The 26,475-nt window shown below is 43.6% G+C and overlaps 1 protein-coding gene across 2 annotated transcripts in view; it reads right to left on the bottom strand.

Annotated features, from left to right (window-relative positions):
• The window catches only part of EVA1A (eva-1 homolog A, regulator of programmed cell death), a 215,535-nt gene that overhangs the window by 130,467 nt on the left and 58,593 nt on the right, over positions 1-26,475 (bottom strand). For both annotated transcript variants that reach the window (XM_085320382.1, XM_085320381.1), the window contains exons 2-3: positions 24,571-24,785; positions 12,920-13,043 (exon numbers count right to left, since the gene is read on the bottom strand). In XM_085320382.1, coding sequence (XP_085176508.1) covers positions 12,920-13,043; positions 24,571-24,785 — 339 coding nt within the window. The remainder of the gene's footprint in view (positions 1-12,919; positions 13,044-24,570; positions 24,786-26,475) is intronic.

Consider the following 26,475-nt stretch of genomic DNA (forward strand, 5'->3'; position numbering starts at 1 on the left):
ATTTGGCCAACCATTCATTTCATAATGGAAAAAATTCATCCTTCTTTAGCAAAACAAATCTCCTCCCCATGATATATCTTAGAGTATGTAAACAAGCCAGAGTTTCCAGATTGGGGAGAATAATGTGAACTTGCAATACCAGAACTGCAATACCAGGTGATCGTTTCATCTCAAAATACCATGACCGTGGGTCAACATTCTTTTTGCTCCAATTAAACATTTTTTCCATAAATTTACTTCTTCATATTAAAAAAAGCAAATGCTTTCAAAAACTCAACCCTCCATCACATAAATTGTAACAGGAAAAAAAAAAAGATTTTCAGAAAAAAACATCCTCCCATCTTTTGACCAGCATATATCAATTGCATAACAGGTTTCTAGCATATATTCCTCCTAGAACATGAGAGCTATCAGGTACTGATTAGCTGCAAAGTTAAACAGTTGGGAGTCAGAGTGGACCACGTGGCTCAAGTGCAACCTTTTAGTCACAAGTTAAATTCAGCAAACTTTTATAGAGACTGGAAGCCATCACCCAATAATAAAGATGATCTCACATGTCATGAGAGTTTGCTGGTTTCAGCCCATGTCTAGGCAGAAGAATATTTAAATTGCAAAAGTCACCACCCAACAGCTTCTTGTGTCAGCCTAAACAGAAAACCAAAATAAGCATTAACCATGGATAGATGAACCCTTTACTACAGGTGTGGCCACTCCAAACCATGATTCACAGTATCATAGAATGGTTGAGGCCAGAAGGGACCTCTGGAGATTATCTGGTCCAAGTCTCCTGCTTAGAAGAGGGTCAGCTAGAGCAGGTTGCTGCAAACTGTGTCCAGTCAGGTTTTGAATGTCTCTAAAGATGGAGATTCCACAATATCCCTGGGCAACTGCTCCAGTGTTCATGTTGATCATGTAAAAGATGAGTATAGTTGATATTTCTGCTGGGGCAACTTGAGGAGGTAAGTCTCCAAGACAGGAAACACTAGGACAGATGCCCCTAAGCAGTATCCTTGAACAAGGGTCCCTGTGCAACAGGTCTGTCCCTGACCAGCTCAGTTTGGAGAAACTCCTTTCCCATAATCTCAGACCCTCATTTCTGCTTATATGTGTTTTTATTAGCACCCATAATTCCCAGGATTCAACTAATTCCCAGGATCTGTAGTATGCCCTCTGTAAGAAATAGGGTCCCCCCCCCCTTTTTTTTTTTTGAGTGCAGGTAGATCTAAGCCCATCTTCCCAGAATCAAACCAGATAAGCACATATCAGAGCAGACAGAGTAAAGTCTGCTTTGATGGCCTTTCCCAACTCCTGCACTCCCCTGTGAAGAAGGAAAGTGAACTAAAAGAATATCCAGTTAGGGACCTCCTTTAAAACTTTTTCCTCACACTCCTATTCTCATGTTCCCATATTTATTTACTTTTCATTTTAAATAAGCATTTGTTTTCTGACTCTAATGGCTTCTCTTTCTCTTTGGAAGACATATCTTATAACATAATTTCAGTACAGTTTTCCCTTGGAGAAACCTCTTCTGAAGATGCTGTAATTTAAGTTTTAAAAATTGAAGTTCACTACCTTCAATAGCAAGGAGCGCACGGCTTGCCTGTGTAGAAGCTAATCCAAAACCCTGAGAGATATAGCTTAGATGTCAGTCCAGAGTTATATCAAACAGGCGGTGTGCCAACTTTAGAAAGACCCTGAAAATTCAACAATTGCTAAGTTCTGGAGGTCTGAAAACTGTTTCGACGAGTAAGAAGATTGTTCTTTGTAAACAACCTTGTCAGATTCCTTTAAAATTACACTCCTGATGCACCCATCCAATTTGCAGCRTTTAAAAGAAGCCTTTCCCCACTGTCCCCTTCACTGTCTGAAGCAGCTGTCTTTTCCTGTTCTGCTTTGAAAGCGCTGGCAGTGCTGCAAATTAACTGCTACATTTCATTTCCAAAGCAGAGCTCAGATGCACCTCRTTGGACTTTCCTGTCGGCCAAACAGAGGTGTATAGTTATCTCAGGGGGAAAAAGGGTTTCAAAGCATATATGGCAGACAGTGAGATGAGAGTTAAAGAAAACATTTTGGAGTCAGGCACAAATTTAATTCTAATCCTATTTCATCCACTAATGAATTTGTGCTGATTTTCTCAAGATAGTGCAATTTACGGCTGTCCTGCTGCCTGATCCTCTGCCTCACCATTTACCCCCCCCCCCTTTAAATGAAGTGAGAACCTGTTCACTAAATTTCAGTGAAATTTCTCCGAGAAGTTGAGGTGACAATATGGTTAGCTAGTTACAGAACAGAACCAAAGTAGTATCAAAACCGAAAGACACGCAGAGAAAATTCAGTTGTTATGGTGGCACTGTCCCACTAACCGACCAGCACGGATTTAATACCTGGCTGATTAGCATAGATGCAACTCTGGACCAGCCACAGCATAGGAGGTAACAGGGAAAAGACAGTGAAAACTCTAGTTATTCAATGGAAATATGGGCTGGGTGCACCAAGGAAAAATGACCTGACTATGTAAAGAAAAGGGCTTCATTAATTCCACCATGCATGGAAGTATTTGTTGTTCTCTTCCAGCGCTGGTATAAATCTGCAATAACTGCTTAAAGTTATTACTAAAATAGCTGAAAAGGAGAATTTCATCTTTTATATCTTTAAAACTATCTTCTCCAAATATTAAAATAATGGCAATAATAATTCTAACATAAGAATATCAGAAAGATAACTTATTGATATTTTTATCCATGATCTGTGGGGTTGCCTGGAGCATAAAACATGGGAAAAATAGGCCTATAAGATTAAAAGTCAGTTCTCTGGTGTTCTAAATAATAAAAAACATAGCATTCCCTCAAACGCTTTATCTAAAGAGAAAAGATGTATGTGGGAGAAATACATATCTCCCAAATTCATGATGAGTCTCACTGTCATTAATGTTTATAAGTCCTAGTTCCTGGAGACATGATTAGGTGACAACCTCAGGTACCTTTTAAGTGACCAAGAAAGCAAGTTTGTATTTGAGTAGAGCTTGAAGGCATATACCACATGTATGAAAAATAGTTGAAAATATCAGAATATATCCACTTTAAAATGCATATTTAATGTGAAAATGAAATGTAGGACTGATACTGAAAAAATATTGAAAGAATTTGCAATATTGCAAACAGTTTGTTACCATTCCTCTAGTCCAACACTTTTCAGATTTTCTGTTCTCCGTCTTTTTTCCAAGAGATATTCATCTGAATAGAGAAAGTGATCTATATTTTCTGTGTGAAATAGGTCTTCCATATAGAGGATGGCCAGTAGGAATTATTGTATAAATTTACCTCTCTGCTCTGCTTACTGTTCTGCAAGGCATAAACACGTGCCTTAAACTGTGGATTCTATTTGACAGACCCAAACTTTTGCAAAAGTAAAGGAAAGGCAAATCTTAGTTTGGTTTATAAGCATATCATTAGTGGGATACTCTTTCTTTCCTAAGATTCTTCACCAGTATGCCAGATAGCTGGTAATCTTTCACCCAAAGCATGGAAGCATCCATCACAGCTGGACAGTGCTTACATTTAGATTTGTTTTCCATAATGAAATACCCCAGCCCTGGTTTCCCTGTGTGTTTGTTCTGGTTAATCAAGCCAAAGGAGATCCTGTTACTCTCGTGGGGAGAAAGCTTCCACATCCCCCTGCCTCCTGCAACAACCAAAGCCATCCATCAGTACTGAAGCATTACCCAGAACACAGCGTCTGCTGTCGGCACAGAAAGGTATGGTGTACCCAGTGCCTAAGGACTAGCTGGACTGTCTTAAACCTATTGTGTGTGAGGGCAAAGGCTATGAGCTCCCAGTTCCTTCTGCAATGCTATTTACTCACCTGGCTTAGCGAAGAAAGACTGGTATATTGTTCTTTATTGTTCTTCATTGAAAATCTATGGCTTAAAAGAGGTTCTTTCCCTTGGTCTTTCCTAGGAGCCTCACGGAAACTTAAATGTCAGTAGATGAAGGGGATCTATAAAAGTCACAGCTTTATAATTCACACATTTCAGGACAGAAGAGGACGGGGGGAGCCATGAAAATTTGTCTTCTAAGGGGTTCACATCTGGATACCGGAGACCTGATCCAGCAAAGAGGATCTGTCAATCCATATCTATGGGAAGTACCCCGGTCTTCCCTAGCTCCCTATTCTTCTTTTTATGTCAATAAGGGATGACTGACAAGTTTGGAAAGAGAATTAGGATCTTTTATTGTTATTATTATTTTTAATTCTCCTGGGTCAGCAGCAGTCAGTTGCCTTTGCCCCCCCCCCACCCCACCCCTTACAGACGCACCACGGGGCAGGGACTGACGATAATCTCTGCATTCACTGACAGTGAAATCACACGTTCCTCTTAATCCTGCTCCTGACAGTCAAGTGATTAGYGAGTTACAGAGATAGGGCTATTTGACAACGCCTGAAAATCTCTGTGCATCAACGGCTTAAAAAAAAGTTAATCGTGAGCATTAAGGTTTCTCTGACCCAAATCACATGCTGATGGATATATCCTCTGTTATTTATAACACTCCTTTATTTACACCTTTTCATCATCACAGCGTTCATTGCCTGAAGTTTTATTGCCCTTATAAATTTCCACTCCCTGCACCACCAAAATAGTTTTGAAATAATGCAGATAAGCAAGAGTGGGCTGACGAATGCAGGAGGCAAAAGACCCATTTTACTGCCCCAGTGGCTAGGCCAGAAGGATGTGCCATTTTAACAGCCCACACTCCATCGCGCCGCTTTAGAAAGCCTGGCCCAGCAAAAAGCAATGTAGCAAACAATGCCATGAACTTCTCCTGCCACCAATAAACCTGTCTTACAAAGGAGATTAATGCATTTCTGAAAGGGCTGATAAGTACTGAATTACCAATCTATCTCAGCACTAAAATCARTCATCACCAGCATTAAAGGGATCACGAATACATTCAGGCCTCTTCTGTGCTCTTGCCTGAGATTTCCACCGTTTCAAAAAAATACCGTTTTTTCCATAGCCATCCACTCTTTCTCACAGGATGGTACAAATTCTGCCTAGAGAGACAGAGCCTTAGGTGTGTGTGCAGTGAAACCAGGCTTTTCAGGCAGCGTTCTGCGCTCACAGAGTTAAGCAGAAAATGTATCATCCTCAGCCCACTGAAGTCAGCGGCTCTGGCTCACGCTAGATTCAATACTGTGGGAACAGGTTGTACGTGAACAAGATGATACATTCATTGCAAGCCTAGGTGGTCCTTCCAAAATGTCCTTTCCAGACATTCCAGCTAATTCGATCAAAATGCAATGAGCAGACACAACCAGTTCCTCAAGAGGTATAAGGCAGCTTGACACTTAAAGGCCATGAATTTCCACTGCAGAGGATGATTCTTTGCAGTTCTTTGATAGCTCATAAAAGCTTTGCCATAAGTAATGATATTCTGATTCTTAAGTATCACTTACAAAAATCACACCAGCCACTTCTGCAACTCAGCATGACAGTGATATTACCATGTGACAGACAGCGCAAACTGGAAGATGACATTTTTATCAAAAGACAATTTAATTAGAATTAATCCCTAATCAATTTTAAAATTCCATTGTCTTCCAATTAAAATTGCCTAGGGTTTTTAAGAAACATATAGTTACTTGAGTAAGATTTTGGCAAGGACATCAGCACAGGAATTCCCATGCTTGAAAAGAGTCATTGGCATTTAACAAGAATTAACTGGGCCTCTTAGATTAGAATTAAATCTATAGTGGAGAGAATAACTGCCTGCTCTGTTCAAAACACTTGTCCAGGTCAATTTTCAGCTTAAAAGTTTTCCTACAAATCAAAGGTACAGGTCCTGAACTGAAACAAAACGACCCTCTCTCCACCCATTTTCCTCCTCCTACCCCCATGTGAACTTTTGGCATTTCACCCATCACCAGCAAATGAACGTTTCCTTCCCGGCTGCACTTCTCAGAGCCTTGATGTGCCTTTTACAAATATGGTTTTGTGTTGTTGTTAGAGAGGGATTCGAGCTGCAATCGGAGCCTAGGTCAAAATCCTGGCTTTCTGAAACTTCAAAGGGTTTAGGCTTGTGAATAGAAGGCTCAGTGGCAAAGTTTGGATCTGCACATTGCAGCATCGCTGGGAGGTTTAATACGGGAAGGCCCCATATCCACCAGCCTTCAATTGTCATGTCCAGCCACCTCATACAACATTTCACAATGAAACAAAGCCCAAAACAAAACAAACGGTGGGTGGAGAAAAACAATCTTCTTTCCCAGAGTCTCTACAGTCCTAAGTTAGAGCAGTGCCTGTCTGCAAGGAAAGAGGAAAAGTATCACTAGAGCATTACAGCACGCTTGTAGAGGTTACAGCTCGGTCCCTTTGGAGGTGACAAGGGGACGGTGTCTATGTTCCCACAGACAGAGCAGCAACAGCAGTGTATTGGTGAGACGCAGGCAAGCAGCGAGGCAAGTGAAAAGGACTACATGGAGCGCTCATGGGGAAAGCCACCTAAGCAGGGTTGAAGCCCTCTCCTCTCCCAACAGCATTACCAGTGAGTGGCTACTCAGGCAACTCAACTCACTCTACACAGAATGTGGAAGAGGGGACAGGCCACTTGGGAGAATTACAGGAATGCAGCCAGAGTATGTAGAGATGCTGCGAGAAAGGCTAAGGCCCAGCTGGAATTGAGTGTGGCAAGGGATGTCAGGGACAACAGGAAGGACTTCTTCAAATACATTAGCAGCAAGAGGAGGACCAGGGAAAATGTGGGCCTGCTACTGAATGGGGTGGGGGCCCTGGTGACAAGGGATACAGAGAAGACAGAATTACTGAATGCCTTCTTTGCTTCTGTCTCCACTGCTAAGGGCAGCCCTCATGAATCCCAGAGCCTGGAGATGAGGGAGAAAGTCTGGAGAAGGGAAGACTTTCCTTTGGTGGAGGAGGAAAGGATTAGAGACCTTCTGGGCAGGCTAGACATCCACAAATCCATGGGCCCGGATGGGATGCACCCACAGGTACTAAGGGAGCTGGCAGATGTTGTTGCCAGGCCACTCTCCATCACCTTTGAAAAGTCCTGGAGAACTGGAGAGGTGCCTGAGGACTGCAAGAAAGCCAGTGTCACTCCAGTCTTCAAGAAGGGCAAGAAGGAGGACCCAGGCAACTATAGGCCGGTTAGCCTCACCTCCATCCCTGGAAAAGGGATGGAACAGCTCATTCTGGATGTCATCCCCAGGCATGTGGAGGAAAAGAAGGTGATCAGGAGTAGCCAGCATGGATTCAGCAAGCGGAAATCCTGCTTAACCAATCTGATAGCTTCCATGATGGAGTGACTGGCTGGGTAGATGAGGGGAGAGCAGTGGACGTTGTGTCCCTTGACTTCAGCAAGGCTTTTGACACTGTCTCCCATAACATCCTCCTAGAAAAGCTCAGGAAGTGTGGGTTAGACGAGTGGACGGTGAGGTGGATGGAGAACTGGCTGAAAGGCAGAACTCAGAGGGACATCATCAGTGGAGTCCAGCCAGAGCCCTGCGGCTAGCAGTGTCCCCCAAAGATCAGTATTGGGTCCCATCCTGTTCAACTTTTTCATCAGTGACCTGGATGAGGGGACAGAGTGCCTCCTCAGCAAGTTGGCGGATGACACCAAGCTGGGAGGAGTGGCTGACACAACTGAGGGGGCTGTGATGCCATTCAGAGAGACCTGGAGAGGCTGGAGAGCTGGGCAGAGAGGAACCTCATGAGGTTCAACAAGGGCAAGGGCAGGCTCCTGCACCTAGGAAAAATAACCCCATGCACCAGTATGCAGGTGGGGGCTGACCTTCTGGAGAGCAGCTCTGCAGAGAAGGACCTGGGAGTGCTGATGGATGACAGATTGACCATGAGGCAGCAATGTGCCCTTGTGGCCAGGAAGGCCAACAGTCTCCTGGGGTGCATTAGGAAGACTGTTGCCAGCAGGTGGAGGGAGGTGATCCTGCCCCTCTCCTCAGCCCTGGGCAGGCCTCATCTCGAGTACTGTGTCCAGTTCTGGGCTCCCCAGAACAAGAGAGACATGGAGCTACTGGAGAGAGTCCAGCGTAGGGCTACAAAGATGATCAGAGGGCTGGAGCACCTGCCCTGTGAGGAACGGCTGCGAGAGCTGGGCCTGTTCAGCCTGGGGAAGAGAAGACTGAGGGGGGATCTGATCAATGTGTACAAGTACCTGAAGGGAGGGTGTCAAGGGGACAGGGACAAACTCTTTTCAGTTGTCCCATGTGACAGGACAAGAGGCAATGGGCAGAAAYTGAAGCACAGGAAGTTCCRCCTGACCGTGAGGGGGAATTTCTTCCCTGTGAGAGGGACGGAGCACTGGCACAGGTTGCCCAGAGAGGTTGTGGAGTCTCCTTCTCTGGAGATCTTCAAGGCCCGCCTGGATGCAACCCTGTCTACCATGCTCTAGGTGACCCTACTGAGCAGGGAGGTTGGACTAGATGATCTCCAGAGGTCCCTTCCAACCTTACTGATTCTATGATTCTTTGATTCTATGATTCACTCTAAGTAAGGCTCCTTGCAGGACAGGCAAGCCTTTATTTCCCCATTTTGTACAGGAGCATCAACATCTTTGAAATCTAAAGAAAAAAAAAGAAACAAAAAAACAACCAACCAAAAAGATACAGTATGTAAATGGATGCTGTGCAGGGCAGATCAACCTCTGCTCAGACGACAGCCAAAACAGCAACCAGCCCTGCTAAAATCAGCTGAAAGGGTGCTGTTGGGGTGCAAAAAAGGGAAGTCATTTCTTCAACATGGCTTTGGCAGACCCCGAAATCTTGCTCCTAGCTAGGATTAGACCACGCAGCCCCTCCAGAAAGTCTGGCAAACAGAGCAAATATTTCCTAGCTTACAACAGCACATGATCCCACACTTTTTTTTTTGTCTCTGAAGCAAGAGGGATGAACAAACCCTGAATTGTTTGAATAATGTTAGTGAATCTGGATTTCAGTTAGAGGGAATTCATGTTAGACCAATTAAATAGTATGTCAATTCCCTCTAATTATATGTTCCTGCTGCCTACCCAGTAATTATACTTAATGGGTCTAAATGAAATCAGCATGTTACCTGAGAAATAATTGAGTTTGTGTGCAATTTTTTAATGATCCTGAAAGGTACTCTGCAGATTGAAATCCTCTGCATATTCAGATCATAGATTCCAGTACACTTTGGATGTCAGTGTCAGGCTATATTTGCCATGGTAAAATAAATGTGCCCTTTCTCTTGACACTATGGCCAAGTGCATTGGAACAGCCCACATCCATACACATAAACCTTCTTATCCCCCAGAACAGGGTAGTCACATCCAAATTGCCTACTGGAAACCATCCCTCGTCAGTGATAAATGCCAAAACAGGCCCAGAAGCTGTTTAGGGGAGTGCTAGTTGACCTGGCCCACGGGGCAGTCAGGGACTGAGCTATTGATTTAATCCATCATAGGGGTGATGGAGCTCCAGTGCCCACAGAGGTTCCCTGACACTTTCAGCACAGATTTAGCCTCAAAGAATAGCTCTGGGTTTCACTGTCCCACTATCACGTCCCAACCCTGACCTGCAGGGATTCTTGGGAGGCTCTCTGTTGAGGCTGTCGATAGCAGGACGATTAGCAAAGGCACCTCTGAGTTTTAGAAGCACAAGCTGCAGCTGTGCTGTGTGCTCTGCTGAGACACTTGTACTTTGCTCTTGAACATTTCCCCAAAGTTTGCTGTATATTTGTAACTAAGGCCTACATGCAATGGGGAGAGAAAATAGAAGCCAAGCCCCTCTGCATTTTGATGCACATTGTCCCCCAAGCCACACAGCAGCAATAAAGTCTCACTTAGCCCACGCAAAGATGCATAAAAAAGAACAGAGCATTTTTATGGATTAAACATCCTGTACCTTAAAATTAAAAGTACACCCACATACACACAGTGTATTTGAGTATTTACAGGCACAGAGAACGCACAAAGAACCGCCAAACATTTGCCATTTAAAAGCAGTCCCATGCACATACCAGAGTCCCATAGCACATACCAGAGTCCTGTATGTGCAGATAAGCATCTGCTAGACCCCAGATCCAGCCTTCAGACCAAAAGGGATCATATTTAGCACAAGACTTCCCAAAGACATACAGGCCATTGAATTTCTCACCTCTCCTAGTTAAGCAGGCACTTCTCTAAAATATTTCTTTGAATTTCTAGAAGAGGCAAATCACAATACTTCAAATATCTGCTCAAGCCTTTCCCAGTTTCTGGCAAAAGAAGTCACAGGCCCTCACTGGTTTGTGCAGCAGAGATTGTTCCCATCTCCCTGCTCCCTGGAGCCCCACTGTTTGGGGTAACTAGGGCTTTCCTTTTCAGCCTGGTTTGCTTTTGGCCATCTCCTTGAAATTCTGCCAGTGAGAAACTGAAAAAGCACCCTGCCTTGCAAGTGATCCCCTTAGAGCTAGTGAGAATTGAAACCATTAGATTTCAAACATAACATAGTGTCAGAGACACATAACTGCAGTGACAGTGGCTGGAGGGAAAAACTGTACTATTTAGTTATTCATCAGGAAAAACACGAATAGATGCCACTAACTTCAACTTTACTTTATTTCAAGGAAAAGCTTTCTTTCCAGAGAATTACATCTATTCAGTGGATTTTTGAGGTTCCAGAATGACTCTTAAATTTGGAGAGCTTGGACATCCATAATTTGTGTTAAGGATGTCCTGTCCAAACTTGGCAGACCATTTTCCAAAGGGTAGTTCATACCTGCAGACAGGAAAACTTGCATTCATTCTACCTAGTTAGGCGCTTGGCCCAGGCACCCGCTTCAGTAGCACTGTCAGCCCCAGGCTCCCTTGTTAGACACAGGGGAGAGAGGCATCTCTAGAGGTCAATTCAGATCTTAAGTGATTTCATATTAAAGCACCTCTGTCTAACATTAAGAAGGACAAATCCAGGCTCAGAAGCAGCGCTCAAAAATTGCTTGTGTCTTTTGATAAAGTCTCTGATCAAAGCATGTGTCAGGCAGTAAGTTTCAGCAACAACTCTCCAGTACTCTTTGGTTAAGACTATGTGGCCTCAGACTTTTGTGGACAGATTGACACTTCACAGGACCTAGATTCACCTATAGCTCACAAGCAACACGTTGCGTAAAAGAGCCCGCCAAAATTTCTCATTGTCTTCTATTTTGTGTTGTACGGATCGATCTTTCTTCAGTCCTCTCATTAACCTTCTCCCTATAGCAGGGAGAACACACACAAGCGTTATATTTCTTTTTCTGAAACTCAAACTTAAATTCAGAAAACATCAAGGAAAGTTTGAAAGTGTCCTGGCATCTCTGTGCAAGGCTAATGCTCACAGATTTCAAACCATGTTATTAATCCCATGATTAAAAGTTTGTCCAGTAACTAAGAAACAATAACTTGTGTCAGGTTACCCTGTTTCACCCTGCAAAACTATAGCTGCTTGAAAAATGTCTTAGGGAAACGTTTTTAAGCAACTTCTCCTGCTCTCTTTCAGGAAAATCACTTACCCAGCACACACACAAACTCCTTTTTTTAGTATATCTGCAAGTGAAAAAGAATGCCAAGCCATAAATACTTTTGCACAATGGAATCCTGAACTACCTTCAGAAGTTCAGCGGAGGTCTCAGTAGCCAGATTTCTCTGAGCTTTGATACAAAACCTGTAAGTTTATGAAGACTTGTCAGAACAGTCTGCTAATTGCTTCTGTTTCATGGAAATACATTTCACACCTAACAAGGGATGTTCCAATCACTCACTAAAACTCCACAATAAATGCAGGTGCTTCATTATCTACTTTTCATTTGAATTCCTCACAGATCTTGCCAGATCCCTTCACTTCATTAACACAGGTCTCTGCATGCTGAGGCAAAATGTCTTCTACTGTGCAGCTCAGAGCCTGAGCGCTTGTGCTTTTGTTTCAAAATCGCTTCTGAAAGCAGGTGTGCCTCTCTTCCTTGTTCAAATCTTTTTTTTTTTTTTAATTTCTTCCCCACAATTTTGCTGAAATGATGCTGGAACTATGTCACTTCTGTCATCAAAAGGGCTTGGGACTGGGCTGATCTGAAATGCCACCTCCAGACTAGTAAATTAAAACCGTCCAGGGCCTATTCTCTGCCTACACCCACACCATTTAACCTTACAGGTCTCCAGACCGAGGTGCCTGCTTCCCAAATGCTCATGGAGAACCACCCCCAGGCCGTGCTCACTGCCCTGGCAGGGCCAGGAATTGGCCAAGAGCGTCTTGGCTGCCGTGGGCCAAAACCACACCGCGGGAGCCACTTCCCAGTACGGACGGCTGCCCTCCAGCACCCAGGGACAGGCCTTGTTTAATTTAAGCGGGGTTAATGAGATTATCTAAAGCATAGCTTAGCATTTCCCAAGCTGACGTGGGAGCACTTAAGAGCTGGTTTATATCTCATGGCGTAGGCAGGTGAGCTTCCAAGGCGAGCTTGGCCGCGGCGCCCGAGAAGTCTGCCCGCGTGGGCCGTCACGACGCTGCCGCTGTCACGACGCCGCTGCGGTCCMGTCCCCACGACGGGGCGAGCCCAGAGGGCGCGAGTCCTGCTAGCCCGCCGGGACAGGGCCGCCGCTGACCGGAGCCAGAGCAGCCCACCCACCACCGACAGCRTTACAGGGCAGCGTCAGCTAAGCGTTGGCAAAAGCTTTCCCGGGCACYTGCAAAAATAATCCGCCACTGGACCTGCAGCAAGAAGGAAAGAGTTGGAGAAGCGGCGTAACAGCGACACAGCAAGTGAGGGGGAGAGGGGAAGTGGCCGGCACCCAGGAGGTTATGTTTCTGCAAAGAAATATGGAAGGGAACAAAAAGTCCTAGAAGGCCTCACTGCCAAGGTTTAAGCAGAAAATCGGTTTGGTCCTGCCAAAGCAAACAGATTCGATAGCGAGACACTTACTTGGCCTGCACTTGTACCACACGATGAGGTATTTGCCAGTTCCTGGGCACGGATCTGCACCGAAGAGCCGGCTGTTGACGAGGAACTGGCAGCTCCGTCGGTCCTGGCACTCGTCCAGCATCTTCTACATCAGGAGATGCACATGGGCACGCACAAGAAACAGGAAAATAAAACACCTTAGCGTCTCCCAAAGGGCTCACTGAACAGAGACAAGCTCGAGAACGGAAAGGCGATCCTTACCTCCTCGGCCGTCCCAGGCACGCAGCAGCCCCGGCGCTCAGCGGGGCACCGCGGGAACCGCTGCGCTCCCCTGGGCTCGGAGAGGCCCGAGGCTCGCGCTAGTCTAACGCGAACCGTCCCTTTTCCTTGCGGCAGGTACAAAGAGGAAGCTTCGCCCTGAGCTGCCCACAGGGATTTCCAAGCACTCGCACCCAATTTAAGCATAGCATAAGGCAGTGCTGTCTCGGGAGCACGTCCCAGGAAAAAAGCGACTTCGAGGACGCGGATCAGACTTGGCAGTTACGATTAGCGGCCCAAGCTCGGCCGTGACCATTCTGCTTTTGATTTCTCCGGAGAATCGCAATTTCAGCCGTGTGCTCTAAAACAGTTCTTGTCTCGATTATATAAAAGCTTTGGCAATTGCTSGTGTTCTAATAATTGGTAGCTGTGCTGGGAATACTGTTATACAGCCAACTTCGTCAGCTTTTAATAGGGCTCACTCCTCTTCCCCCTATGACTTTTGCATTCCTTTCAGCTCAACTCAGCAAGGGCCTGTGAGTCGGAGAGCTTTTGGGTACTATCCCCTTTTTGCACTGCTTTTTCTCTAACGCTCGCTTCCCACTTCCCCATTCATAACACTCGTAAAAACTCCATCTCAGAATCCACAGGGGCAAGACATTCTGTCTCCTGCTAGAAAATAGCTTCATTAAGTAAGATTAATGATTTTTTTTTAACCCAATGATCCTCTAAAGCAGAAATGGGGGGAGGGAATATTATTAAGTGGGGCAGTAATTAAGTTTTAAGATCAGCTGGATGGCTTAGGTGGTATTTATGTTCTCCTGTAGAGCCCCTAAAGCGCTAAAATTGCCATAATGTTTGTCTGACACACATGAACCTGTCAGAGCATTTTGAGACCCCAGAGCGAGGTAATTCACTGGCCTTGCTAAGCCCCTGCTACACGGAGCTGTGAATGCCATTCCCAGAACAATTAATTTTCACTTGCAAGGAGGCATCGGAAAATCCTGTCTCAGAAATTYCCCTAGACTCCCTGGTCTCTTTTGTCTGTTCCCTTTTCTAATTCCCACCTTCACACCTGTATTTTCCCATAATTTTATCCCTGTGCCATTAACGAGAAGGCCCTTCCTTCTCTGTACCATCATCCAAATAAATTTTCTCTCTACTTAGTGAATCTCCACCTATTTCTGAGTCCTTCCTGGACACAACATTCAAGGCCTGCCTGGATGCAACCCTGACCAACATGCTCTAGGTGACCCTGCTAGAGCAGGGAGGTTGGACTAGATGATYTCCAGAGGYCCCTTCCAACCTTGCTGATTCTGTGATTCTATGATTATCTCTAGCGTTATAACTCTGAATGTCACCTGCAGACCAACAGGAGCAACAGTTGTTCCAGTTTCACTTGCAATTTGAAACTGCATTTGTGGTTGCTCATAACTTCCTAAAGTGTTCACCTTTTGGGTTGACATCCACACGAATTTGTGCCTGCCTCAAATCTGACTTTAATTTTAAAGTTTAAACCAGGACAATTCAGGCCTTTTCTAGTGAACAGAAAACATATGCTGTTGTTTTCCAGTCACAAAACTAATAAAATGCAGGCATCTCATTTCAAAATACAGGGTCGATGGATGGGAAGGCTGAAAGGTGAATACTGAAGGAGGTACCTGGGAGCATTTTGAGGAGCTGCTAGCCCTCTCAATCATGATGTTAAAATATATGGAAAAAGCATATTCTTTTGCCTAGGCTCATAAGGGTTGACTGTCCACTCAGCATGTGAAACTTAATTTAATGCAAAATCTGATGAGTTGCAMAGGAATTTAAGTAAGGTCTCTACACATATACCTTTTTTGATCTCACAAGGCAAAGAACAACTGGAACAACTCTTAAGAACTTCAYGTACAGCAAGAAATCTTTTCCAAATGACTGTGTACCTGAAAGGACTTGATGGTACTGGACAGTTACAACTGCGTATGCAGCTAAGCAACACTCAGAACATAAAGCAAAAGGAAGAAAGAAACACTCTGAAAGTTTCTTTCCCATGAGGGAACATTTGTCCCTTCAAAGGCAGCAGACCTAGGCTTCTGGTCAGCAAACATTCATACCGCGTGGGTGGGACTGCTCAAAAGCCTTCAGCATTGCCTAACTGATGCTGTTTGCAACCAGTGGGAAAACCACCATGGATTTCAACAGCAGCTGAGTTAGGTCAGCAGGAAGCCTCCTTGAAAACATCGGCTTCAGTACCTGAGCAGCACTTGTTCCTCTGTCCTCAGGCACAGCACCGGGAGCAAAGGCAGTTACCTACCACCCTTGGAGAACGACGAACATAGGCAGCCTTCACATACTGCTAATTYGTCTTGTTCTGCTCTAACTTTTGGCAGCTATTGCTTGCTCTGTGTTTTCCACTTGAATGAAACCTGTTGGGYTTCCTTTCTGTGGTATACCAAGTAACATAGAGCCTTAGGGAAAAGTTTGTACCCAAATTAAGGAGTAAAAATTATCTACGTCATGGTGAGACCATAGTAAAGGGGAAATGTTCTTAATGTTGACTATGCCTTTTACCAATTAGCGTTAATGCTCAACCACAGTTTCAATATACTTTAATAACTCTAAGAAGTTATTTCATGGGGAWGGAAGGAGAAATCAGTATTTCCTCTTCATTCACAGAACTCTAATGTGCCTCCACTCCACTCCCCCACAAACAGCAACAGTTTTGCTGAAAATGTTATCAAAAATCATTTGTAAGATTTCTTGCTTCCTGCAGACTGCCTGAATCAAGTCTTGTATGTAATAAACAAAAAGAATACATTCATAAGAGTAAAATAAAAAATATATGGAATGCTCAGTGAAATACATCAGGAAAAATGTAAAGAAAATCAGCAGTGGTTGATGGCACCATGTTCTTGTTTAAAAAAACAACAATAATAAAATCTACTAACAGTTACAACAGCTCTATTGTTAATTTAAACATTGGTGCCTACAACTTTTGCTCAGCCGGGCATACACAAAAATACTCTCAAAATTACACTTAGAGGCAAGATTTGCCTCTGCTTTGGCAGATTTCAGATGTCATTTTTAAAGTGTTTGTAGACGATCAGCTAGATCAACATCAGGAAGGCTGCAAGTTTATTTGTTAGTGAGTTGAACGTCCTGAGCTCATGTGGCTTTTGATCATTGGCAGAAAAAAAGCTGGCAAATTCATTCTGTATTTACCTTGGGTTTTTTGCTTATATTGTCAGCTGTATAGGTAGGGAAACACAACCACAAAAGAAAAAAAAGTCCATGAACTTGCACAGAAATAGTTCTGGACATGCAGAATTATCCTTAACTGGGATATACAACCAACTGCTTATGTGAGCATCATCTGGTAGATGCCTGACTAATGCAAAATAAAGTTGCATTGGATTAGGTTATATTATAAAAATCACTCCAGCAGGAGAAGGTGGAGGAGGAATTCCTGTCTGGCACAAAAGGGGAGGGAGGACACATTAATTGCATTGTGCCATTTTATAATTGCGTTCCAACAGTAAATCAAGCCTGAGGGCTGACAGCCAGTGCTCAGGAGGGAAATTGCGGCTGTTTTAAACCCATTCTATTCCCTGGTTCATGACTGAGCTGAGAAGCTGCAAGATTTAGAGGAGATAAGAGAGAAAGAAATGTGAATTCAAGTAAAACAAACACTAATCTAACCTCTGTGATTTATGCCTTGGATTAATCGCACTGCAGTGACCCAGGTTTTAAAGCAAGGGCAGCCTCAAGCTCAAAATCATGTACTTCTAGTGGGCACTGCAGATGAAACGCATTTCTTGTGCTCACTTTGTTGTGCTCATTAGTTAAGTAATTGCTTGTGCTCATTAAATAATAAGATTTAAATCTGCAGCTAGATGGGAGCTCTGCAAGAAGRCTGTCTTCAGTCATTCCCAAGGGTGCACTCTTTTTTTTTTTTCCTGTCTCTTCAAATCACTTTTCAAGAAGCTCTTCCCCTGCACAGTTAAAATAAACTACAACCGAGCTTAACACCCAAGGCAATTAAACTTATCAGAGTTCTCAGTCCCTTGAAGTAGTTCATGGACTTAACACTTAGGGTGAGACTCTGGACCCCTAGAAGCCAATGGCAAAACTCAAGGGGAGCTGGGATTTTGCCACAGGGCTGCCCTCTGTATGGCCTCCATCATGAAAAKGAACATAAAGATGGCTCCAGGGCACATCAGTCAGGCATGAAATTACAGAGAGGAACCCAGCAAAATGATGGTCCAAATTGTATGTTGCTGCAGAGAATACTTCAGAGAGCAAGCTGCATGGCTAGATCAGAGACGTGTGCAGTCAAACGAYGACGGGCAGAGATTTTTACTATGAATTTTACACAAGAAGGTACCAATAATTTTACAAACAAAGATTAAGAGCTTTTAGCTCAAATCCAGTCCAGGTGTAATCACTATGGTGAGTTACAACAACACTTACACTGATGCATCTCCAGGAATTTTGCAATGAGAATAATTAATTCTCCCTGCAGAGCTACACAGCACAAAGCATTTGCAGTGGCTTCATGTCATGTTTTATTTGAATTTGATACTGTTTTATACACTGTTGAATATTTGTATTATTTTTAAACACAGTGAAAACTTAATGCTTTAAGTTGCAAACTTATTTACAGGTCCTTTTCATAATCATTATAAAGATCACATAATCCTTCCCATTCATTAGTGCAAATTACTGAAGTCCATGGAGTGACAGGATTTTTCTAGGAGCAGGTGGAGAAAGAAAACAAACCACATTTAGCAACAGGGAAGGAAAGAATACACGTGGAAGTGAAATTCATGCTGATGAGATCCAGGTTACTTGTCTATAGCTTGATCAAGCAGCTCTCCCACCCTGCTCCACTACAAAGTAATTCAGCTTTGCCCAAATTACCACATTCAATGTGTTCGTCAAACGGAAAGGAGATCAAAGGCCCCGAATCCTGACCACTGAGATGAGGCAGCTTTTGGTACTCTGCCCACTATCTCTTTAGCGCTCTCTCACGGACCTCGCCACACTTACAGCAGAGTTAGCTGAAGGGAACATGCGTCCACAACTTTGGTGGCTTACACTGACACACCRGACTGTGAAGTGAACAGCTGAAGAYTGGGCACACATTCCCTTCCACCAGCTCTGCTATGGGAGTAGTGAACTCCAAGAGAGGAGCTGGGCTCTCAGCAGCGGGGCTGGGACGTTAAAACACTGCAGCAAGATTCTCCCGAGCTCCCCTGGCAGAGCCTTTGGAGAGCCCAGAGACAGCGATTCACAATGAAACACAAACAGGGATACGCTCAGCAGACAGGACCCGATAAAAAAGTGCTTTACAAATATCAACTAATTAACTACTACCTACATTTCTTAATAGCAGGTAGCTTAATCTGTATGCAGGGTCAGCTTCAAAGGGAGAGGAGGTATTAGCTGAAGACATACAAAAGGAAGCATAACCAAAAGTCATGGGATTAAAGAAAGGGAAAGCTGAAAACACAGACTGGAGGAAAAAAAAATAAAAAAGATCATTGAGAGCAAGCCATTATACTGTCAAGCAGGGTCTCGGTGGCAAAGACGGAAGCCCCATGACTTGGAAAGTTTAAATCTAGAGTAAACAAAGCATTAGCAGGTTTACACCCCGGAAAGCAGCCCTGCCGCGTCGGGAAGACAGGCTGCGCCGGCCACCTCTGCCTCCAGTGTCTCTCCTTCCGCAGCACATAATCACACTCCACTCACAAGCCATTTCAGCCAAGCCAAAGATTTCAAAGATAYGGCAATTTAGAGATTATCTGTGAACTCTGCATCAGTTCTTCTACTCGCAGATAATTAGTTTGTCAGCTTGTTCAAGATTCATGCATAAAGCTGCACCATTTCTGCGATTTTTAAGGGCACTACAGTAACCTCTTCTGGACCCTAACTTCACTGCTCACCAGTCTCTGCAGAGTAATTTTAGTACAGTGTGATTAAGAATTGTCCAAACAACTCCTTAATATACTGACATTTCTGTGACTGAAGCCTTCCCTGCTCAAGCTGTCTCTAAGCCGCAGAAAGCTCCAAACGTGCAATGTAACAGGACAGGGACTTTGGGGTCCTGGGTTCTCCTCCCAGCTGTACRCATGACCATGTGGTCTAGTGCAAATTATTCTTCCTTTTCCCTTCTCTCTTCCTTTGACCATCATCTTGTTTTACGTTGTACAGGACCCTTTCTGGGACTGTACAATACCCTTCTGGGACTGGGCATGGCCAGTAGCTACTGCCCTTGACCTACCAGGAAAGCTAGAGTAGTTGAATCACTATCTTTTACTCTCCATTTCACGCTCCCACATTGTTCATCCAGAATGTTTGGGGAACATAACACCATCCTTAATAACACACACACACCTTCCAGCCTCATCATTTTGGGTTCATCAGCTGCCTCTCACTTTGAAAGGGATGCGGCCAGTGGAAGGCTTGTCTGATCTTCCCATCAGTGGAGAGGTCAGCTCCTCTTTGCTTTCTATCATGGAAATCTTTCTGGTGGACATAAATAAAAAGGAGGGGAAAGGGGCTGGGGAATCCCATGGTTAGTATGCAAGGAATCTGCTGCCTTTTGTACAGCTGCATCACATGCTGTGAGAGTGACAGCAGGAGATGGTGGCAGCAAAGGTGTCATGTATCTTGCTTAAAGGACAAAAGGAATTACCACATCAGCAACATGAGTGATTCTTGCCACCAAGGGCTGGTTGCCCCGGAGAGTGGAGAGTGCTGAAAGACACTCAGGCGACAGATCCTGCCTTCACTCCCTGCCCGGCCTGGCTGGTCTTTCTAATGAGATGCATGACTCAGCTCCATGGCACCTTCTAAGGAAAAATAATATTTCCTCTTGGGAAACATTGCTCTCCAAGGTGCAATTTCCTATGATTTCAGTGGACACATCTCTGAAAGCAGAAGTTAGCCTATGATTTCTCTGATAAACATCTGGCAGCAGAAACACAACAGATAAATCCCTCTCCAGGGTTTTTTGTTTTCTTTCTAAGTAAGCTTTGATTCTACTTTTCTATCAATTTACAAAAATGAGAATATTTCAGATAATCTGCTGCAAAGCATAATCTAGTTTTCTGGTAAAAAGCTCTAATTATAGACTAACCATTAAACATTTTTCCATACAGTCCTTACGGCAGTTATTGCTGAAAACAAGTGACATCAGAAACCCAATCCAGGAATAAGCCTGCAGAACCCTTAATAAACACATCACTCCAAATCTCTTCGTCAGTTGAGCAGCCTCCTACATGCCCTACACACATTTTGGAAGGTATAAACTGTGAATTATGAGTCTAGCCAGCAGTGACTAGGTTTCCTACTAAAGAGATTCACTTATCACCAGTCAATTATCATTAGGCTCTTATCATTAGGCAATGGGCAACACTAACACTCCTACTTCTCCTTTGTCTTCTACCTCAACATTTATGTGTTCAGCTGAACAAACATACACTGTTGTTGTATACCATTTATCAGCTTCCTTATTTCCCCAGGGCTGAGACCTCATCAGATGTCCCCATAGCCAGAAGGTCTAAATGTCTATGGTAACATGACAGGTGAGAGAACCGCAGCATAAGGGAAAGGCTAGAGCAGATGAAGATGATTTGTAGCAGATTTCCTTGGAGTAAAAGGTCCCTGCAGATGTCCCCATGTCCTCCCTAGCTGTGGTGCAACAGTGTCACGTAGCTTCCTCCCCACGCTCTAAAATCAAACAGTCTGCAGATCAAAAGTGGGCCAGATGGAGGTGGAGTGACCAACTCCATCTGGGTAAGATGCAATTACAGAGCAGGAGAAAAACTCCACTGTAAAAGCACAATGCACAGATCTACAAAAAACATCAAGCTCCAGAAGTTATTAGGTTGCTTGTCCAGACCAATTGCACCTGTATAATTGCTCCAAAAGAATCAAGATATGTGGGAGCTACAGGTCATTGCAGGGACACTAGCACCGTACAAAGATCACAGCTTAGGTATAAGATCATGATAAAGCAGCTCTACACCTTCAGGACTCAAGCTAACATCTCTGCATGGTCTGCCTCTGGCCCAAAAGTGGGCTCACAGCTAAAAGACCCTTAATATTCAAAGATTTATTTCTTTGAATATTTGAAAGATAAATAGACTTTGTTCCTGGCAGCTGCTGTTCCTGACCTGTAAGCAAGAAAAGGGATAGCCCATGCACCATAAAAGGGTGACAGSTCCTCTTCACAGAGCTCCACCGCCAAGATGGGGCAGTTTACACTGCAAGTGGCTCTGGTGAAAGAGACCCAAAGGCAGATCTACAGACATTCCTCTTTTGTGTCACCCATCCAAGCCTACTAGCTGGCACAAGGATACTGCTCCCTTACCTCCTGATCGGGAATACTCTCTGCAGGACTCTACAAGGGAATTGTAGAAGAGACAATATCAGACTCTATTTACAGCATTACTGTCCCAAATTAGTTCCTAATATTAACTTTCATCCTTGAAATATCACTTCAGGACAACAGCACAAATTTATCTTTCCTTCAGTGGGCACCATAATGTATCTCATGTGACTTGTGCCAACTCTAGGTCCCCTGCTAAAGAAGGTGGAATGGAGATGGCACTGTTGAAAAAGCAAATAACACCTGCCTTTCAGCACAACTTTAGTTTGTTCTTCTGATCTCTCCATATACATCTAACTTGATCCAAAAGCTAATGAGAGAGTAACCACATTAAAACTGAAATCTCAGTCCAAATGCTTGTGCATTTGAAAATCTTCCACTGAATCTAATACTGTGGTGTTAAAATAACAGAAATGTGCAGTTTGGGGTCACTGCCTTAATGGCTCAGACATAGTCTCCCAAGTGGTTTGCATCTCATTCCAGACAAAAACAAGCAAATAAAGTAAGGGATCATGGCATGTGACCAGCTAAGGCTGGATTAGAACCACAGAATCATAGAATCAGTAGGGTTGGAAGCAACTTCTGGACATCATCTAGTCCAACCTCCCTGCTCAGCAGGGTCACCTAGAGCATGGTAGACAGAGTTGCATCCAGGTGGGTCTTGAATATCTCCAGAGAAGGAGACTCCACAACCTCTCTGGGTAGTAGTTAGTAGTGAATAGTGGTTGTCTCACTGTAAACAACCTTTGCTTTTCTCCATTTAACACAGAAACAATGTCCAGACTGGACATTTACAGAGGAGAGAGCCTTCAAACAAGAATTAACTGTTACTCACAGGTAGTGTCTGCAGGGAACAGTATTAATAACTGCCACTTACACTCCCTCCATGCCACTCTCTAGAGAAGCAATAAATTTCCACAGTTTGGGCTTGATCAGGTGTGGTGATTTTATATACTTAATTGTGAAGGGTTTGGTTTAGCTGACTTTTTAAATTACTGCCAATCAGAACATGCACACAATGGTGCTGTCTATAGTAGTCATAGAACTGACTCTAAAAACCACAAAAGTACACACAATTTTCCTGTCTACAGCTTTCCAATTTTCCTACATGCACGCATTTCCTACCAGYTAGCTCCAGGCAGCTTGCCATTGAGCTTGTGGAGTTCTTGGCTTACCCTGCAGAGAGGCCTCATTCCCCCCAGGATTAAGAGAGGAGCCAAGAGATCCAACTCTGGCATTCAGATTCACCCTACTGTGGCCAGGCACTGCACACTGAGATATCAAATCCAGATTTAGGGGCACCAAAGAGGAGGTATTGTGGATCTCCCCCAGAGAGACTCAGGAATTTGCCTGAGGTCCCATAAGAAATTTGCAGCGGAGTAGAGAATGTCACCAATCTCCTCAGAGGGTCTGCACCCACAAAAGTCACAAATAGGAGTGTTCTGGTCTCAGTCACGTAGAAAATTTATTGTACAAGACATCTGTGCAAGACTGCCTATAAAGTACACCATTCATATAGGAGAGCTGTAATGAGAAGCATTGCAAGTGCTGGCTGCAAACCTAAGGAATAACAGCTAGCTCTGAGGACAAAAGGAGCTAAGCTAAGCAGGTAAGGATTTCTTTTAAATTCCTCCTGTATATAAAACCATGGCAAGAAAAGCCAAAGATTACATCTTCCCGGTTCTCAAGCTGTTCCAGATGCCTTAAGCAGGCCACTCACCTGCAAGGGATGAGGCTATGCACATAGGTATCAATCATGCCAGCTAATTAAATGTTTCAAGTAAATTTGGCAGTAAATAAAAGAAAGGAAGGCTAGCCTCCACCAAAGTCCCCAGTCTGTATTTTCCCCTCCTAAACAGCACAGCTGCCTCTTGTCTGTTGTATGATGAGATTTCATTATCACATCAGGGAAAACCTCCCACTGATAAGGACCATGTCTTCCCATACTATAAYTCAGTCATTTGATGTGCAATGGAAGTGTTATGAGGACAACTGCAAATCTGCCATCTTAAGGGTACACACAATATCAATTCTGTGCAATTTCTTGAGAATTTACCACTGATGTTTTGAAGCCAAAGCACTCATATCAATTAAAAAAAAAAGCTGTAAATTCCTCTAAAGTCCCGAATGCAAGAGTTAGAAGTGATGCTGAAAATGCTAGCCTTCAGTCAAATTATAAAAGAATTTTTTTCACTAGCCCTGTAGTTTCATTACCCTAGTTCTGCTACAAGTTTTTTTATGAGTTATTACTGATTCATAGCCATAAACACACTGGGTACTTAAGAAAAGTTGAGGTCTTTGCCCAAAAGTTTTCAGAGTCCCAAATCCTGCACTTGGAAAGACATGCACTTAGTTTTGTGTCTGGGAGCAGACACCATTCATCTCAACAGCATCAGTCAGTTCATGTTTTTAATTTCAGATGTTCTTCTTGACACTGAGTAACACACGCACCTTCCAAACAATCTTTTGATTTGTTGAAGTCACATGTGCTCTCAGGACAAYACATGTAGTCATCTTCTAACAAATGGACAGAAGTGATTAACTATTGATGCTTGGGATATTACAAGTTTAAGTGATGTATGATCACTTACCGTGGCCTRAGAGCCAACTGAGTCATAAGAAAAAGTAAAGCCAAGGATTCTCTCTAGGTTTCAAGTTACTAAAGTAAAAGCTCTGCAAGAAAGGATCATATCTGAACTAAAAAGAGCTTGACAGCAACTTCTGAACATGTTGAAAACGCTACCCTTTGGGAAGGAGAGCTTAAAAAAAGAATCTTCCAATATAGTACAAATTTGGTCATAATACATTTGGACATAATTTGGTCTCGCAATATAGTTCTATTTCAACCATATTCCTAAACTGTAGCAAAATTAAAAAATGCACCTGTAAAATCTAATCCATCCCTCTCTACACTACAAAGATGAATCATGCACTAAACTGTGTCAGGTGAGCAGTGCTAGTACAGGTCTCTGCAGCATCAAGTTGCAGGAAAGAGGAAGTCCAAAATGAAGAGATCCAGTTTAACATGCAATACCTGAAGGGAAGTGCCAACTGAACAGGCAACATCTTCTTTAATTAAAGTTGCATAGGAATGGGGATAGCGAGAAGGACACATCTGATGACTTGGTACAATTCGGCCATAAAAGGAAGACTGGATGCTGATGGTGGTTCTGTGAGGACATCTCAGGGAAACATATTCTCCATCGCAGGCATGGTCAGTATAATTCTTTARCACTTGTGATATGTAACCTGCCAGAAACACGACAAGAACCACCATTAGTGACAAGAAGTTAATATTTAGGTGATTAACAACAGTACAGCATAACAAACACACAAACACACAACAATGAGAGAAGTAGATTTTATTACCATCTCACATATGAGGAGAAAGGGACTGGAGGGGAAGAGAGTGAGAGAAAGAGAGAGAAAGAGAGAGAGAAAGAGAGAGAGGTTGAGTGATTTGGCCTTCAGCCATGTTTTATATATATATATATGTATGTAYGTATGTRTGTATRTATATATCCTTAGAGGAATCATTATTCAGATGTTCCAAACTTATTCCAAACTTATTCCAGTCATACCACTTATTTACATTGGCATAGCTATCAAGTACACAGGAAATGCAACCAGTCAGACTCATCATGTAGATTGCATCTAGATACTGCATCTAGTTTTGGGTCCCACAGTACAAGACAGACATCAATAAACTGGAGCAAGTTCAGCAGAGGGCCACCAAAATGTTCGGGTGCTGGAGCACTCGCCCTGTRAGAAGAGGCTGGGGGAGATGGGCTTGCTCAGCCTGGAGGAGAGGCAGCTTTGGGAGAAGCTACTAGCAGCCTGCCAATGCGTGCAGGGAGGTTATTGAGGAAACAGAATCAGGCTCTTCACAGTGGTGTATTGTGGGAGAAYGATAAATAACCTAAGTTGAAGCATGAGAGATTCAGATCGGGTATAAGGAAAAGCTTTTTCACTGTGAGGCCAAYATGAGGTAGTGGAGCAGGTTGCCTAGAGTGTATAGTCTCCATCCCTGAGGGTTTTCAAGACTCCAGACGCAGCCTCACCAAGGTCAAGAGAAAGGAAGTAAGCCATTCCCTTGGCCTGCTGGTTACGCTCTCGCTAATGCAGCTGAGTACAGAGTTACCCTTCGTTACTGCAAGGTGCACTGCTGACTCATATCCAACAGCCTGTCCTCTAGGACCCTCATGATAATTCACACAGGGAGGCACAGCTCACACGGTTTAAGAGCATCCTCATTTACTGAGAATGGTTCTTCACCCATACCTTACTCAGGAGTTGTTTATAAGAATAGAGTCCAAGAAAATTTCAAGGTGCCTAGAAAAACTATAGTAGTTGTTCTCAGAGATAACCAACACAGAGAAAACTTTGTTTCAACACGTAAGCTTCAGGGATGAGGCCTGGGTTCTTCTTTTTCTCTGAATTTCAGGCTGAGCTCCTCATTCAACAATTATATTGTTGCAGTGCCTCAAGGTGCATGCTAAATAGCTATTCACTCAGATCAACATATTAATTGCCAAGTCCCCAGGATAACATTTGTTTTTACAAAAAAGACTGAGACACAGCCCCAGTAATTGCAGTGAGTGACAGGGTTGCGSCAGATCAAGGAACAGCATTGTTTAATTTAGTGCCTTTATAGCACTTGTTCAAGGAAGTGCTCTGGATAGGAAATGAATTACTAGACTGCATCATCTTTCCCAGTCAGTAGAATATGTGCTCTGTGCAGTGCTATTCACTTAGTTTTGAAGTCAGAACAGCAATTCTCCCTCAAAAGAAAGGCAACACGATGGGCATCAGGAAAAGCAAACTACAAATGAAAACAGAATATAACACAAAATGTTCAACCAAGCTTTCCTTGCTGTCACACCAGTGCATTAGGATTTTCCCCTAAGGCTGGCCTATTAGGGAGGCTAAGCAATAAAAC

Source organism: Rhea americana, unplaced genomic scaffold (assembly GCF_003343005.1).
Source record: "Rhea americana isolate MKP2758 unplaced genomic scaffold, rheAme1 scaffold_63, whole genome shotgun sequence".
Classification (NCBI taxonomy): domain Eukaryota; kingdom Metazoa; phylum Chordata; class Aves; order Rheiformes; family Rheidae; genus Rhea; species Rhea americana.